The sequence below is a fragment of the Pseudoliparis swirei genome, chromosome 7 (genome assembly GCF_029220125.1).
Source record: "Pseudoliparis swirei isolate HS2019 ecotype Mariana Trench chromosome 7, NWPU_hadal_v1, whole genome shotgun sequence".
Taxonomy (NCBI): domain Eukaryota; kingdom Metazoa; phylum Chordata; class Actinopteri; order Perciformes; family Liparidae; genus Pseudoliparis; species Pseudoliparis swirei.
Window position 1 is genome coordinate 21,636,689 of NC_079394.1, and position 16,507 is coordinate 21,653,195.

A 16,507-nucleotide genomic window follows, 5' to 3' on the forward strand; every position below is an offset into this window, starting at 1 on the left:
TTGAAAAGTCGAGGCGCAGACCGCTGTTTGATGGTGCGCAAGCGATCCGGAGGCGGGGTGGATAGGGCGCACATGACCAAACCGAGTACGACAGTAGGGCGGATCTGGCGACCTGAGGGCGGAGCCGCCCTGGAATCGACTGCTATCTGGGAGGCTTGTCTAGGATTTGCGTGGCCAGACTGAAAAAAAAAATCATAAGTAGGCTTTCTGGTATTGTTCAGGGGGCCGGACCAAACGTGGAGGCGGGCCGTAGTTTGGGGACCACTGACTTAGATGAAAGAATGCAGTCCTTGAGATTTGCTTTACGTGGGAGTTAAAGGACAAGTCCCGATCAAAGATAACGCCGAGATTCTTGATGCTAGAGCAATGCCATCTACAGAGACCACATCACCAGATAATTGATCTCTGAGGTGCTCAGGGCCGAGTAAAATTACTTCGGTTTTGTCTGAGTTTAACATCAAGAAGTTGCAGGTCATCCATGTTTTTATGTCTTTAAGACATGCTTGAATTTTACCGAGTTGGTTGCTCTCCTCTGGTTTTATCGATATAGTTGAGTATCATCTGCATAACAATGAAAGTTTATGGAGTGTTTCCTGATAATATTGCCCAAAGGAAGCATGTATAAGGTAAATAAAATTGGTCCAAGCACAGAATCTTGTGGAACTCCGTGACTAACGTTGGTGGTTATCGAGGCTTCATTGTTTATAAATACAAACTGAGATCGATCCGCTAAATAGGATTTAAACCAACTTAGTGCGGTGCCTGAAATGCCAATCGACTGCTCCAGTCTCTGTAATAGGATGTCATGGTCAATGGTGTCGAATGCAGCACTAAGGTCTAACAAGACCAGTACAGAGAGGAGTCCTTTATCTGCTGCCATTAAAAGGTCATTTGTAATTTTCACCAGTGCTGTCTCTGTGCTATGGTGTTTTCTAAATCCTGACTGAAACTCCTCAAATGGCAGTTATGCTGCATATACACATAAGTGAACATTAATATGTTTGATAATATAATTGCCTCTCAACCAAAGCGCACTGTATGTGCCCGTTCATATTTAGAAGTGTTACTGTGGTGTTTTTGCCTGCTACCCACTAAACTACATGGAGAATAGAACCCGAAGTCTTTCTACTGTGTTCATGTCATCACTTAATCAATAACACAATGAAACGTACAACATACCGTTTAGACTTCAGGTTTAATGGGGAGGGGGGGGAACCCACTTTAAAAACAATCATTCTTCTCACCTGTTATTACCAACATTGTGCAATGCAACAGAGCTTTTTTTTTTTTAGTTCATACACAGTTAGTTTGGATTAAAGTTCCATCTATAATGTCTATTCTAAGAATGAACCCAAAAAGCTCAGGAAAGCTACCCAAATATATTAACATTTTTCTAGTATCAAAATCACCAGATACACAGTAATATTAATTGCTATTATACCTTTTATATGAACAAGACACATTGATGATCAAACCTGTTTTTGAGTGTTGGCGTAACATCTATCACTCCTACAGGCACTGCTGAGCACTGAGTTAAATGGCCTAGGAGTTGATCCAAAGTGAAACAGACATTAAATAAACACATTATTTTCCCCTCTTCCCAAAATAAAATCTCAGCCCGACTAGGTGTCGGGGCAATCAAAAGCGGCATCAATCCATCATCCTCATCAAACTCAATCAACTGAGCCCTGGCAATCTCCACGGGAACTGGCAAGAGCAGCGGGGAGGGCAACTGTTGTTGTTTTAATATTGTACATACATATTGCTACTCTGTTGTCTTCAATGTCTTTTTTATATTTATCCTGCTATTTGTAAATAACATGTATGTACGACGAGAGCGTACGTCTAATCGGAGTCAAATTAAAGCCAATTCTGACCATGCCTTATTAACGATTTGAACTCTTCTTTTCTCAACGGGGACACAGCTTCATTTGGAAAATAATGGGAGTGGGAGGGGGTGGATTGGCGTTCAAAGATCAATCTCTTGATTTGTGTAATTATGTTCTCAGAAAATGGAAATAGGGCTCCAGTGAGCCAGCACGACAAGCCTAATCTACTTGCACTAATATGAATACAAGTTCTTGACTAGCTGAGGTTTTGTCGACTGTCTCAAAGTTGCCTGCTGGGGGCGGCTGTAGCTCATTGGGGAGAGTGGTCGTCCTGCAACATGGGTTTGATCCCTTTATCCCCATTAGTTGCATGTCGAAGTGTCCATGAGCAAGTCACTGAACCCACAATTGCTCCCTGAGCGCTTCACTGCAGGATGGGATAAATGTAGAGAATATAATTCATACAACTATATGTAATATGACAATAAAAGTTATTCTCTCTTTCTTACAGTTGCCGGCCCACACAAAGATTGCCAAGACTATCCTTGTATTGCTCTCTGCTCAACTCCTTTTTAATTTGTCCCCTACTTTCTCCAATGGTCATTAAATATGAAGTTGAACCGTCAATATTTTCAAGTTAACCATGGATGGAATGAATGTGTATTGTGACGAACCCACAAAGAATTTCACCCAACTTTGTGGTTCCCCTCGAATCATAACGGCTAAAAGAAGTGTGAATATTGGACTTATATTGGATATTGGAATATTGCCAAAAGCTTCAAGCTACTGCTAAAGTTGCTCTCTGGTACGTAAACGCTGGTCAGAACTTGGCCATATCTCAGTGTTAAATGCACCAGTCGGTCGCCAGAAAACTGGTTGACATTCTTCATTTCAGTAAACCACGTATACATTAAATATCGACGCTTCTGAACCAAAAGTACTTTTCATATAAGCCTAAAAATCCCGCTTTTAGAGATTCACAATGACACATAGTTAACAACAAAACTGCTTGGTTATGGTTACAAATATTTTATCATCAACGTTATGTGACAACCATGAATGAATAACTGACCTAGCGGACGTCAGTCAACGTTACGTATCAAGCGGTAAGTCAATGTGTAGTTTTGTTTTCACACAGGACATGATTAACAGTTTCCTGTGTGAAAGTCCTGTGATTGTCCTCTTTCTGATGGATAAATAAAGAGGCGTGGACACAGCGTTGGAGACGAGTAATACAATGATCTGGATCTCTCGAAGCTCTTCCGCTTGACAGACATACGGCGCAAAAGTCTGTCTCAGGTTTTTTCCAATTAACTGTGGCCCGAAAAAAAATATATAGATATGGTTATTTGTGCATCTTACAATTTTTAGGACCTTATGATTTTAAAAAGGGAACCTAAATGTTAGAATTCTATGTTTTGACTTTGTAGCAGTGGCGCTCTTTTTAGGCTGTACTACTTCAGCTTCGTTAGCTAGTGAGAGCTAATTATACAGCCTGTAAATTATGTTAAAGTGCCCGAGCTCTCGCTTCATGTTACTAGCGCTTAGCTCTGCAGCAGATAATGGATCTCCAGTATTGTAAGTAAGGTTTTTGTTTCCATTATCAGAAAATCATTAGAAATCCATTAAGCTAACCAATTTGTTTAACCCTTGTGTTGCCTTAGGGTCAATTTGACCCGATTCAATGTTTAATGTCGGTGTTCTTTCGGTAGTAAACAAACAAACATAAAGTACCTCACACTTAAACTTGGAAAACAATATTAATTCTAATAATTTTCTGGAGATTTTAATAGCTGGGGTCATATTGACCTCAATGGTAAAATATGTTAGTAAATATAAAGGTAACAGGAGGGTGAAACATTGAATCGGGTCAAATTGACCCGAAGGCAACACAAGGGTTAAGCACAACTCCAATTGCAACTTAACCCAACCCATTTACAACCATCGAGCGGCCATGTAATCAGGGTTTACTAAAGCTCAGAGCAGAGGAGAAAGCAGATGAGTACGGTATGAGGAGGATGGGACGGCAGAACATTAGAACACAAAGGAGCTGAGCAGGGATTCCATCAAATCAATAGTCATTCAAATCCAAAGGTATTACAGACAATGCCTTCAACTATGTGCCCTATCTTGTATACAAATCTAAGTGAACATACAGTAATAATCACTCAGCATATTGCTACAGAAGAAAGGTTTTGAGGGTAAGGTGATGTTTGAACAAGTCCACATCAGCATGAAGCAAACGCATGCATGTACAACAATTTAAAAATGGTGAGATCCTCTTATTCAGCAAAAGCCGTCAGATTAATCAGGGATAGAAAATTTGAGAAATATAAGGCTCAAGCGAAAAGATGAAGTTCTGTAATCTAACACGGATGGATGATAACATTCATTTTGAGGTTGGTGGAAATACTGACCACGCAAGATTATCAATAAGAGTGGCAGCACCTACTGGACATTCATCTAAAAAAACATGATTTAAATATAAGACAGTATTCTTTGACTGTATGGTATGAATTACCTTTGCTAGTTCACATGATAAATTGAGCATTATGTTAATTTCCCGAGCATTAATTCCACCAGTACAAAATCAGCATTTAATGGCTTCTACCTCTACCCTGCACCCTTTGTTGGGGGGGGGGGAATTATTAATTATAAACATGGGGGAAAAAAGATGTAAAGACCTGGCTCTCTCTAGGGTTCAATACAACCTGTGTTGCTATTGGGGTCTGTTAGCATTTTGTGAACACATTATGAAACCAATGCTATGCCACTATTTTCTTAGTTTTTAACAGTAATTATACAAAATGATTGCAATGAGTTCGTGAGGGATGTAGTGATGTCCATGTTACCTTGAGTTGCGATGAGGAGTGTGAACGTGGAAGCCTTTACATGCAAAACACAAATCGGAATTTGCAGAAAAAGACTACCTGCTCTTATAACGGGAAACGGATCATTGAAAGAAGAATGGGGCTCAGTCCCAAAACCTATTCAGTATTTGTAGATAAAAGAGTTGAGCCTTTCTTGCCAACCTCTTGCCCAGCACTTATTTCCCTTTGCATGAGGCAGTTATAGTATAAAACAGCTCCACTGCAAATTATAACACAAAGCAACTTCATCAAGCACAAGCCTAATCAAGATTTCACTTGAACACAGTGAAGCATCAAGGTTATAGGGTTGGATCGGTGCTCGGCATCAGGCAATCTCTAAGGCCCAGATTAAGGGACCTGAAGAAGTTGGATCGGTGCTTCTATAGCAGTTACTAACTTCCATCATATTTAACGTCACGGTTTACACCCTCACTGACAAATGGAGATGTTTAAAATGTCCCACTTTGGACCCAAAGCTCTCCCTGTAAAGCCGCTGTATGTCCTTGTGCATGCATTAAGAAGAGCAACAACAACGGAAGCATAAATGAAGACGGAATCAATGAAAGCGCTCAGCCAGCCGTGTTCATGATGCACGCATTCACAGCGTGCAGCGAAGCTTGGATATGGGAATAGGAAGCATATGTGGATGAATGTCACGTATTGTGTATATATATGCTCCAAACTCCTACCATAAATCGCTCCTGAATGCTACTTCAAGGAAACACACATGTACAGTGTTTTTTTATACCATGTATGTACAAGCAATACAAAGGTCTCTCTCGCATCTCACAATAAACTCGATTACCACCGAGTACACTGTTCCAAATATGACATGAGCTTTAAAAAACAGCATTCTCCCCCGTTATTTATTTTTAACGGAGCAGGTAGTTATGTATTATTAATGTGGATATTATGCAGCTGCACAGTACAATGGGGTAAGCCCTTGCTTTGAAAAAATATAATTACTTATTATTAAACGGGTTAGGCCAGTAATGCAGCGTTAGGCTAATGTTGGCCTGTGTTGTAAAATGAGTTACACGTTTTAAAATGGCAGTCTACCAATTATTTTTTTGTGCACATAAAGATCAGTTCACTTAAAAAATTTGAGAAAAACACCCCATATGTCATAATGTCCGATGATGTAATCTGGGCTTCAGGCATGTTCTATAAAAAGCCTGCGCAATACAGGACGGGGTCTAGAGTGTGAAAGACACTGTTACACACCGAGGGTAATAAAAAGATGCAGTTGCATCGTGGTAAATGACGTTTTTCCATCGATTGCAACGTACTGGAAGTGCAGCACTAAATTACAGAAGTACACTTTAAAAACAAAATGTAAATGTTAAAATATACATTATTTCAACTCTAGCAAAAGTATCCTGATGTTTAAAAATGGATATTAGAGATTAATTTGCTACATCACTGGTTTTCGAAGAATACAATAACTGAAACAACAATTAGTTGGTGGAGGAAACACAAAAAATAGGAAAGTACCATCTATACCACTCCGTTGCTACTTTGAGCGATTCAAGTCTTACATAATACATTATTATTTACTCTGAGAAAAGTGAGTAAATCAAGTGTTGAAATAAAGTGAATTAACAGGATGTATGTCATCAGTATGTATCTACTAACGAAACACGGCAACCTGTAGTACGCTGTGGACACACACATGCAATACAAACACGCTAACGAGGATCGATTCAGCTCAAGAAAGGACTGCTTATGGAATGCTGAAAATGGCATGAAACATGAGTGGACACGTCTCTCAGTTCGGCTACAGTTGACTCGAAAGTCTATATGAAAATATCGTGGGAAAGCTCCGCCCTTCATGCACACACGTTAAATAAAACACGACATCCCTGACAGTCCGCTGAGGATGACTCTGTGTTGCTGTGAAGGCCTTAGATTCTGCTCTACAGTATGTTGCCAACAGCGAGTACAATGCTTAGTATCAAACAAGGGATTTCACCGGAGTTAATCCAACAGTCTGTACGAAATACTAGTACATTTATTCATCAAAAAAAAGAAAGAAGCTATGTTAAATAGACAACTCTAAATTTGAATAAGTCTAGATTTTCACATGATGGCGTGGAGAGAGTAAATCTATTCTCTAAGGCTCCAGTAAGCGCTTTACATATGAGCTCTAATCCACTTGTGAATAATTTGCACACCTGACAAAGAAAACTTTCATCCTCGTATAAGCCTCCATTTAATAAAGGAGCAGATAGGTCGGCTAAAGGCAACAACAACAAGAAAAGGAAGAGTCTTTTCAGTTCTCTGACACTCCTTAATTTAACATCCTTCCTGAACTCAGGGATCTAACTCTTGTTAGCATCTTCTAGGCTAGGATGATGAGTCCATCGCTTCCCGCCCTTTTTCTCATCTCCTTCTCTTTCTCTTTTCTCCGAGAGATTAGCAGAAAGTGGAAAATGGATAAGGGGGAAAAGGTACGCTGGATCTACTTGGGCCTAAAAGACCCAACTGCGCTGCAAACTGCTCCGGCTCTGCCGCAGCGCCCCGCCCAGGAGCCTCGTGGGTTGCATTGGGGGGAAGGCCCTTCAACCAAAGGCCCTGTCATCGTACAGTGGGCTCAAACGTGAGATAACCGCTCCAAAAGCCGTCAGAACACGGGGTCAGGTCACAGGAGGTCGTCGTAGTCCAGCAGCTTGGAGTGCCGGCGGTTCTTCCACAGGCGGAACTGACGGAAGTCAAAGTACATCTCGATCATCTCTTTGCCTGAAAAAAGATGAAGATTACACAGCGTTACCTTAATGGGAGACCCTGAGCTCACCGAGCACCACCCATTAGACCAGTGGTTCTCAAATGGGGGTAGGCCTACGTGAAGGGACTCCAAGGGTTACGTGAGATTTTTCTAAATATATTTCAAAATTGAAAAAAATCCCTTAAAAACAGTTATTTATTAAATATTAAATTAATTATAAATGTAAGAAGACACTTTGGACTCTAACCCCCCTCGTCCGTTGAACCCCTTTCCAGTCCCGTTGGGGGAACTAAGTAAGGACTGGTATTGTGTATGCTCGAGATGTCATCACGACACGACTGTGTTCATTAGTTTGAATAAGCCCTGCAACCTGCACCAATAACTCCAAGGTAAATAATACAACTTAAATATTTAAATATAACTAACTTATAAAGTTAGGTAACAAGACATTAATCGGGTTACGTTAGCCAGTTATGCTAACATTAACGTTCATTCCCCAGCTCAAATTTTCACTCATTTTAACAATTTAAATTATGATTCATTAAAAGTAGGCCACAACATGTTCTTTATAAATGCATAATGTATAAGAAGTCTGGGCAATACCTATTATATAATCCTGATCTCATTGACAAGAATAATCGTTGCTATTATTTTTTTCTTTGCTGTTGTGCTAACGTTGGCGTCTCGCGAAAGGCAACATTAGCAGAACGCACATTATTTGCAGCTTAACGTCACAGTTACGTTGAAATATTTAAGCTGTTCTGTTCACCTTGGTGATATCGGTGAGGGCCGTGATGCTTGATACAATGTTTCAAATAAACACTTGGCTACTTTATCAACGACTAACACCATAAAACAATAAATAATAAAATACGCAGGCATGCAAGTATATAGGAAATACACACAAATGTTTTCACAACTCAACACAATGCTAATGAAGATGAGGCTGTCACTTTTTAGTGGGACACCATTAAATTTGATCACAAATCATGTTTGCAGCTTGTTATTAAAATACAGCTCATGTTACAGACGTGAACCGTACATTCGCTAGCTAACCATACCTGCTAACCATGTCTGCTTTATGTGCTGTTACAGTTGGACTTGTTTTCTATTTAGGTTATGATGTGGGATCAATACAGAGGTGTTTTCGGTGACCGTGAGATTATTGATGGAAATCTACGTGTCATCAATTTAGCTGACAATACTGTGATCGTGAAGGGAGTAGGATATGGGTCATTGGGCTTGGGTTAATGTTCTGTCATGGCATCATCAATCATGGCATTGGTCATTTTATAAATTAAGGACATGCTTGCTTATTTTATGAGAAATTTGAAATCTACTTTCTATGACTAGTTTCGTCATAGGAATGACTCAGGTCAGAAAAAGCACTCTTACCATAGCACAACTAAAGAAACATAATTGAAAAAAACAATGTGATGGAATAATCTGCAATCCATTGAGTCCAGTTCAGTGTCAAAAGACAAATATACAAATATATAAACACTTGAGGACAAGGAAAGACCAGAAAACAAGCCAAAATAATAAAGTGTTGCGCAAAAAGGAAAAACATTTGAAAACAAAGCTTCCAGCCATGAATACTGACATTTTTCAACATGAAAGTTTAAAATAATTTGCAACTTTTTTGGGGAAGTGAATCCTTTTCATATTTATTTTTTAATTACAAGCTCCATGACTCTGGGAAATATTTCCAGTCCATGAATTCTCGCCAGACATTCATGGTTCCCAGATGATGAATCCTACTGACTTTGCTGATCCCTGACTTATCCTCCAGCACCACCAGCAGATCAAAGTTTTCTCTTATCCAGTGAAGTATCTCTTGGATGAATGCTACAAATGTTGATCTTTTGAATCGCGCCATGCTTGGGACAGATTCATAATATGATATCTAACCTGTAGAATTATACATATATTTTTTAAATATTATCTATTAGACCAGGGATTCCCAAAGTGTGGTGCGCGCACCACGCGAGCTGCCTCTAGGGGGTGCGCGAGAGGAAAAATGTAATGGTGGTCTAATGGTGTAATAATTAATATTAAACATTCTCAGGGCTCTCAAGTGTCATTTCGGTCTTAACCAGTGGCGTCCCTAGGCTAAAAGGTGAGCACACTCTCACTAGCACCCGTCCCCCCCGTCCCGTCAACAACTCTTGCATTCTGTTGCGTTCTTTTTTTAAGGTGTGGGGGATTGGGGGTGCGTGAACCCGGTCGGGATGTAGAAGGGGGTGCGTGGTCTAAAAAGTTTGGGAACCCCTGTATTAGACTATATTCTTATTGGGTCCATGTATATAATATTATGCAATTCATTCATTATTTTACTCCGAGCCACTCTTCTTTGGAATCGTCGCTCTGTCCACGTTCCAAAGTTTGAATATATTGTGTTATTGCTGCTGGTGTTTATTGTGTCGAACACCGTTTGTAATGCTTTGCATACTATATGTTGCTTATTGCTGTGTTTATTTTAGGCTGTGTGATATTGATATTGAGTTATAATATACTTCAACCTGACCACATCTAGCACAGTAATATGAATATAAACTATACGTTGCTGATTGCTTCTTCACAGACTGCATGTGTGGAGAGAATCCAGAAGAACGTTTGCTCAATAGAAGACGGAGGGCGGAAGCACACGGAGGGCGATAATGACATTTTCATGGGAAAATAATTAGCATTGCATCGATGGGTGTCGGGAAAATGAGTGATGCCGGGTTTACACCTGTGTATTTGCTCATGTTCCCTAATATGCTTTCTCCACGGCCCAGCACCAGTGACTAATCGCTATTAACATCTAGCGAGCGTACATGTGAAGCTGCGTGAATGTTTTTGTATGTGAAATAAGCAGACGTGTCTAAAAGATGAAAGATGTCTAGACTATATTTCAGGTGTGTGAGTCGTGCGCTTACCCTCTGCAGACAGCTCTAGTGGGGACTTGAAGTCAACCGAAGAGGGTCTCAGCAACCTCTTCAGAGTCTGGATCAGCTGTGTGGAGAGGGAGAAAGATACAGACAGAGAGAGAGAGTTACAGAGAGAACAACAAAGCCAAGCTCAGAGGCATTACAAGAAAAAGACAAATAATGAAAAATGGTTTGACAATGATTGTATAAGTATCAGAAAAGATCTGCAAAAAATATCGGACTTAAAACATCGCCAACCAAACAATCAAAACTTACGAATGAGCTTTAGGGAATCTCTTTAAAAGTTATGAATACTCAATTAGGAACAAAACACAAAGTTATATAAATGTACAATTTGAGGAAACTGAAAGCTCTATACATCAAAACCAATTCTGGGATATGTTAAATACATTGAGCACAACAAAACCACAGGCATTACTAATTCAAGATGGAGACATTTGGAAACCACAAAATCTCTATAAAGGCAATACAGATCAATCTCAATTTGTATTTGTAAACGATGAAGCCTTGATGACCAACAAAGTTAGTCACGGAGTTCCACAAGGTTCTGTGCTTGGACCAATTGTATTTACCTTTTTATATATGATTCCTTTGGGCAATATTATCAGGAAACATTCCATAAACTTTCATTATTATACAGATGATACTCAATTATATCTATCGATCAAACCAGAGAGCTCACTGAAATTCAAGACATAAAAACTTGGATGACCTGCAACTTCTTGATGTTAAACTCATACAAAACTGAAGTAATTTTACTCGGCCCTGAGCACCTCAGAGATCAATTATCTGGTGATGTGGTTTCTGTAAACCGCATTGCCCTGGCATCCAACACCACTGTAAAGAATCTCGGCGTTATCTTTGATCGGGAATTGTCCTTTACCTCCCACGTGTCACACCGCGGGGAGGTTTGGCTTGTCTTGTGTTTTTGTCTCGTAACTTCCTGTTTTATTTTGAAGCCTAACTCCCCCTCTAGTTTCAGGTCACTTGCCCTTCCTCATGTGTCATCGGTATGATTGTCTCCCCTGATCCCTGATTGTTTCCACCTGTTCCCCATGACCCTCATGTGCTTATAGTCTGCGTCTTTTCTTTGTCTTGTGCCAAAGTGTTTCGTCCTTGATCGTGTACCTAAGTCTTTTGACACAGCCGTATTCACATTTTCCATGAGTAGTGCCACTCCACGCAAGTTGTTTTCTGTTTCCTCTTTGAGAGTGATTTTTCGTTTGTAAAGTTTCTAGTTTAGCTTCGATTTTGTTTTAGTTGCCAGCTGTTTTGCTATCTTCTAGTTTGGAGTGATTTTGTGTTTTTAGATTAGCCCTAGTATATTTAGTGAGTTATTTTCCATCGGCCATATATTTGTCACTTCTCAAAGAGGTTCGGATTTAAATAAAGTGGGCTTACACGTTCTATCCTCTGCATCTGAGTCCTCATTTTAGTCCAGGCCTGACACCATGTGAAGCAACTCTCAAGGACTGCATTTTTTCATCTACGTAATATTTCAAAAATCAGGCACATCTTGTCTCAAAAAGATGCAGAAAAGCTGGTTCACGCGTTCGTTACTTCGAGACTGGATTACTTTCTGTATTCTTGTTGTTCTTAGTTTGTACTCTTGGTTGAATGCACTTAATGTAAGTCGCTTTGGATAAAAGCGTCTGCTAAATTACATGTAATAAGTCTCTTAGGTCCCTCCAGTTGATCCAGAATGCTGCAGCTTCAGTTATCAAGCTCCTCTTATGGAACCAGCTTCCACCTTCAGTCCGGGAGGCAGACCCAATCACCTCATTTAAGAGTAGACTCAAGACTTTCCTCTTTGATAGTCGTATAGTTAGGGCTGAATCAGGTTCACCTGGTCCAGCCCCTAGATATTCAATTCAATTCAATTCAGTTTATTTGTATAGCCCAATTTCACAAATTACAAATTTGTCTCGGAGTGCTTTACAATCTGTACACATAGACATCCCTGCCCCAAAACCTCACATCGGACCAGGAAAAACTCCCAAATAACCCTTCAGGGGGAAAAAGGGAAGAAACCTGGAGGAGAGCAACAGAGGAGGATCCCTCTCCTAGGATGGACAGATGCAATAGATGTAATGTGTACAGAAGGACAGATTTAGAGTTAAAATACATTCAATGAATATGACAGAGTGTATGAATAGTTCATAGTAGGCATATTCCACGATGGAGACCTCCACGATCCATCAGGCAGATGGCGGTGGGGAGGAGGAGGGCGGAGTCTCAACAGGACAGTGGCGTAGTCATGAGCAGGAATTCCACGACCCAGGCGATCCATCAGGCAGATAGGATCTATGCCGTCTCATAGGGTCCGATGACCCCATGAGACGTAAAGTCAAAAGGACTTCCGGGAGAAAGCAGAGTTAGTAACGTGTGATTGAGAGATGAAAATTCATCCTTAAGGAGAGAAAAAGAGGAGATAGGTACTCAGTGCATCCTAAAACGTCCCCGGCAGCTATAAGCCTATAGCAGCATATCAAGGGGCTGGACCAGGGCAAACCTGATTCAGCCCTAACTATAAGCTCTGTCAAAGAGGAAGGTCTTAAGTCTACTCTTAAACGAGGTGACTGTGTCTGCCTCCCGGACTGAAATTGGAAGCTGGTTCCATAAAGAGGAGCTTGATAACTAAAGGCTCTGGCTCCCATTCTACTTTTTAAGACTCTAGGAACTACAAGTAGTCCCGCATTTAGTGAGCGTAGCTCTCTAGTGGGGCAATATGGTACGACAAGCTCCTTAAGATATGATGGAGCATCACCAATCAAGGCTTTGTAGGTTAAGAGAAGAATTTTAAAAGTGATTCTTGATTTTACTGGGAGCCAGTGCAGAGCAGCTAGTGCAGGAGTGATGTGATCTCTTTTCTTAGTTTTAGTGAGAACACGAGCTGCAGCATTCTGGATCAACTGGAGGGACCTAAGAGATTTATTAGAGCAGCCTGCTAATAAGGAGTTGCAGTAATCCAGTCTCGAAGTAACGAACGCGTGAACCAATTTTTCTGCATCTGTTGAGACAAGATGTGCCTGATTTTTGAAATATTACGTAGATGAAAGAATGCAGTCCTTGAGATTTGCTTTACGTGGGAGTTAAAGGACAAGTCCCGATCAAAGATAACGCCAAGATTCTTTACAGTGGTGTTGGATGCCAGGGCAATGCCGTCTACAGAATCCACATCACCAGATAATTGATCTCTGAGGTGCTCAGGGCCGATTAAAATTACTTGGTTTTGTCTGAGTTTAACATCAAGAAGTTGCAGGTCATCCATGTTTTATGTCTTTAAGACATGCTTGAATTTTACAGAGTTGGTTGCTCTCCTCTGGTTTTATCGATAAATATAGTTGAGTGTCATCTGCATAACAATGAAAGGTTATGGAGTGTTTCCTGATAATATTGCCCAAAGGAAGCATGTATAAGGTAAATAAAATTGGTCCAAGCACAGAACCTTGTGGAACTCCGTGATTAACGTTGGTGGTTATCGGCGTCATCGTTTACAAATACAAACTGAGATCGATCTGATAAATAGGATTTAAACCAAATTAGTGCCGTGCCTGAAATGCCAATCGACTGCTCCAGTCTCTGTAACAGGATGTCATGGTCAATGGTGTCGAATGCAGCACTAAGGTCTAACAAGACCAGGACAGAGAGGAGTCCTTTATCTGCTGCCATTAAGAGGTCATTTGTAATTTTCACCAGTGCCGTCTCGGTGCTGTGGTGTTTTCTAAATCCTGATTGAAATTTCTCAAATAAACTATTATGATGTAGAAAGTCGCACAACTGATTTGCGACCACTTTCTCAAGGATCTTGGAGAGGAAGGGAGGTTAGAGATCGGTCTGTAGTTAGCCAATACCTCTGGATCCAGAGTGGGCTTCTTCAGGAGAGGTTTAATAACAGCCACCTTGAAGGAGTGTGGTACGTGGCCTGTTAGCAGAGACACATTGATAATATCTAATAGAGAGCCGCCAATTAAAGGCAAAACGTCTTTAAGCAGCCTCGTCGGGATGGGGTCCAAGAGACAGGTAGACGTGTTCAAGTAGAAACCGTTGAAAATAATTGGTCACGGTTGATAGGAGAAAATCCTCAAATATACACCAGGGCATACAGCGGTTTCCAAGGCCATTCCACTTGAGAACAGATTGGCACTGGTTATGGGCAAGAGATTATTAATCTTGTCCTAATAGTTAAAATCTTTTCATTAAAGAAGTTCATAAAGTCATTACCACTAAGGTTTATAGGAATGCTCGGCTCCACAGAGCTGTGACTCTCTGTCAGCCTGGCTACAGTGCTGAAGAGAAACCTGGGGTTGTTTTATTTTTCTATTATTGATGAGTAATAGGCTGCTCTGGCATTACGGAGGGCCTTCTTATATGTTTTAAGACTATCTCGCCAAACTAAGCGGGATTCTTGAGATTAGTTGACGCCATATGCGTTCAAGCTTTAATGACGTTGCTTCAGTTTGCGGGTCTGAGGGTTATACCAGGAGCAAACCTCCTCTTCCTCACTGTCTTCTTCTTCAGAGGGCTATCGAGTCCAGTGTCATTCTCAGAGAGCCTATGGCACTGTCAACAAGATGATCAATCTGGGACGGACTAAAGTTAGACCAGGAGTCCTCTGTTATATTGAGGCGTGGTATCGAATCAAATACAGAAGGAATCGCTTCTTTAAATTTAGCTACAGCACTATCAGTTAGACATCTAGTGTAGAAACTTTTGACTAACGGAGTACACTCCGGTAGTATAAATTCAAAAGTTATGAGGTTGTGGTCTGACAGAAGAGGATTTTGTGGGAAGACGTTCAAATGCTCAATGTCAACGCCATAAGTAAGAACAAGATCAAGCGTGTGGCCAAAGCTGTGAGTGGGTTTCTGTACTCTCTGACAGAAGCCAATCGAGTCCAACAAGGAGATGAATGCAGCACTAAGGCAATCATTATCAACATCCACATGGATATTAAAATCTCCAACAATAATAACTTTATCGGTTTTAAGAACCAAACTTGATATAAATTCTGAGAATTCAGATATAAACTCTGAATATGGACCTGGTGGCGGTACAGAATCACAAATCGAATTGGCTGTAGTGTTTTCCAGGTTGGATGTGAAAGACTAAGAACAAGGCTTTCAAATGAGGTGTAGTGTAATTTTGGTTGAGGATTAATTAATAGGCTCGATTCAAAGATGGCTGCTACTCCACCTCCTCGACCGGTGCCTCGAGGAATGTGAGTATTAATATGACTTGGAGGTCGATTCATTCAGGCAGACATATTCTTCATGGCTCAGCCAGGTTTCAGTTAGGCAACATAAATCAATGTGATTATCTGATATTAAATCATTCAGTAACACAGCTTTAGATGACAGAGATCGAATATTTAGGAGACCACATTTAATAGACCTATTTTGTTGCACTGCTGAAATAATTGTGTTAACTTGTATAAGGTTATTGTGTACGACTCCTCTTCTGCTTACTTTTGATTTATTTAATTGAAGTGGCCGTGGGACAGACACAGTCTCTACTCTAAAGTCAAGGGTGGGTAACTGCTCGAATGGAAGAGCAGAGAAGGGTGTTAAACTACAACTCTGCTCCCGGTTCCTGATCTGAACCCTGGGTTGTCATAGATTAAGTCCGGTGATCAACTTGGTCATATTCGCAGAAATGAGACGCGCTCCGTCCAACGTGGGATGAATGCCGTCTCTCCTCATCAGATCAGGTTTTCCCCAGAAAGTCTTCCAGTTGTCTCCGTAGCCCACATTATTCGCTGGGCACCACCTCGACAGCCAGCGGTTGAAAGACGACATTCGGCTATACAATTCGTCTGTCTGCAAATTTGGGAGAGGGCCAGAGAAAATTACGGTGTCCGACAACGTCTTGGCATAAGCACACACCGATTCCACATTAATTTTAGTGAGTTCCGAGCGGCGGGCTCGGCGTCATTACCACCGGCGTGTATTACAATCTGACTGTATCTCCGCTTATCCTTAGCCAGCAGCTTCAAACAAGACTCCACGTCGCCCGCTCTGACCCCACGGAGGCACTCGACTCTGGTCCGTGGCTTCGCTATTTTCACGTTCCTGACTATAGAGCTCACGATAACCAGGGTGTGTTCCACAGCGGGTGTGTCGCTGAGCAGGAAAACTGGTTCAAACGTGA

At 40.9% G+C, this 16,507-nt stretch overlaps 1 protein-coding gene across 1 annotated transcript in view; it reads right to left on the reverse strand.

Moving 5' to 3' along the window:
- Positions 1 to 7,327: 7,327 nt before the first annotated feature.
- The window catches only part of nsmfb (NMDA receptor synaptonuclear signaling and neuronal migration factor b), a 49,554-nt gene continuing 40,374 nt past the window's right edge, over positions 7,328 to 16,507 (reverse strand). Inside the window, exons 15-16 of the mRNA XM_056417981.1 lie at positions 10,346 to 10,421; positions 7,328 to 7,438 (exon numbers count right to left, since the gene is read on the reverse strand). Of these exons, the coding sequence (XP_056273956.1) occupies positions 7,341 to 7,438; positions 10,346 to 10,421 (174 nt within the window). The 3' untranslated portion in view covers positions 7,328 to 7,340. The remainder of the gene's footprint in view (positions 7,439 to 10,345; positions 10,422 to 16,507) is intronic.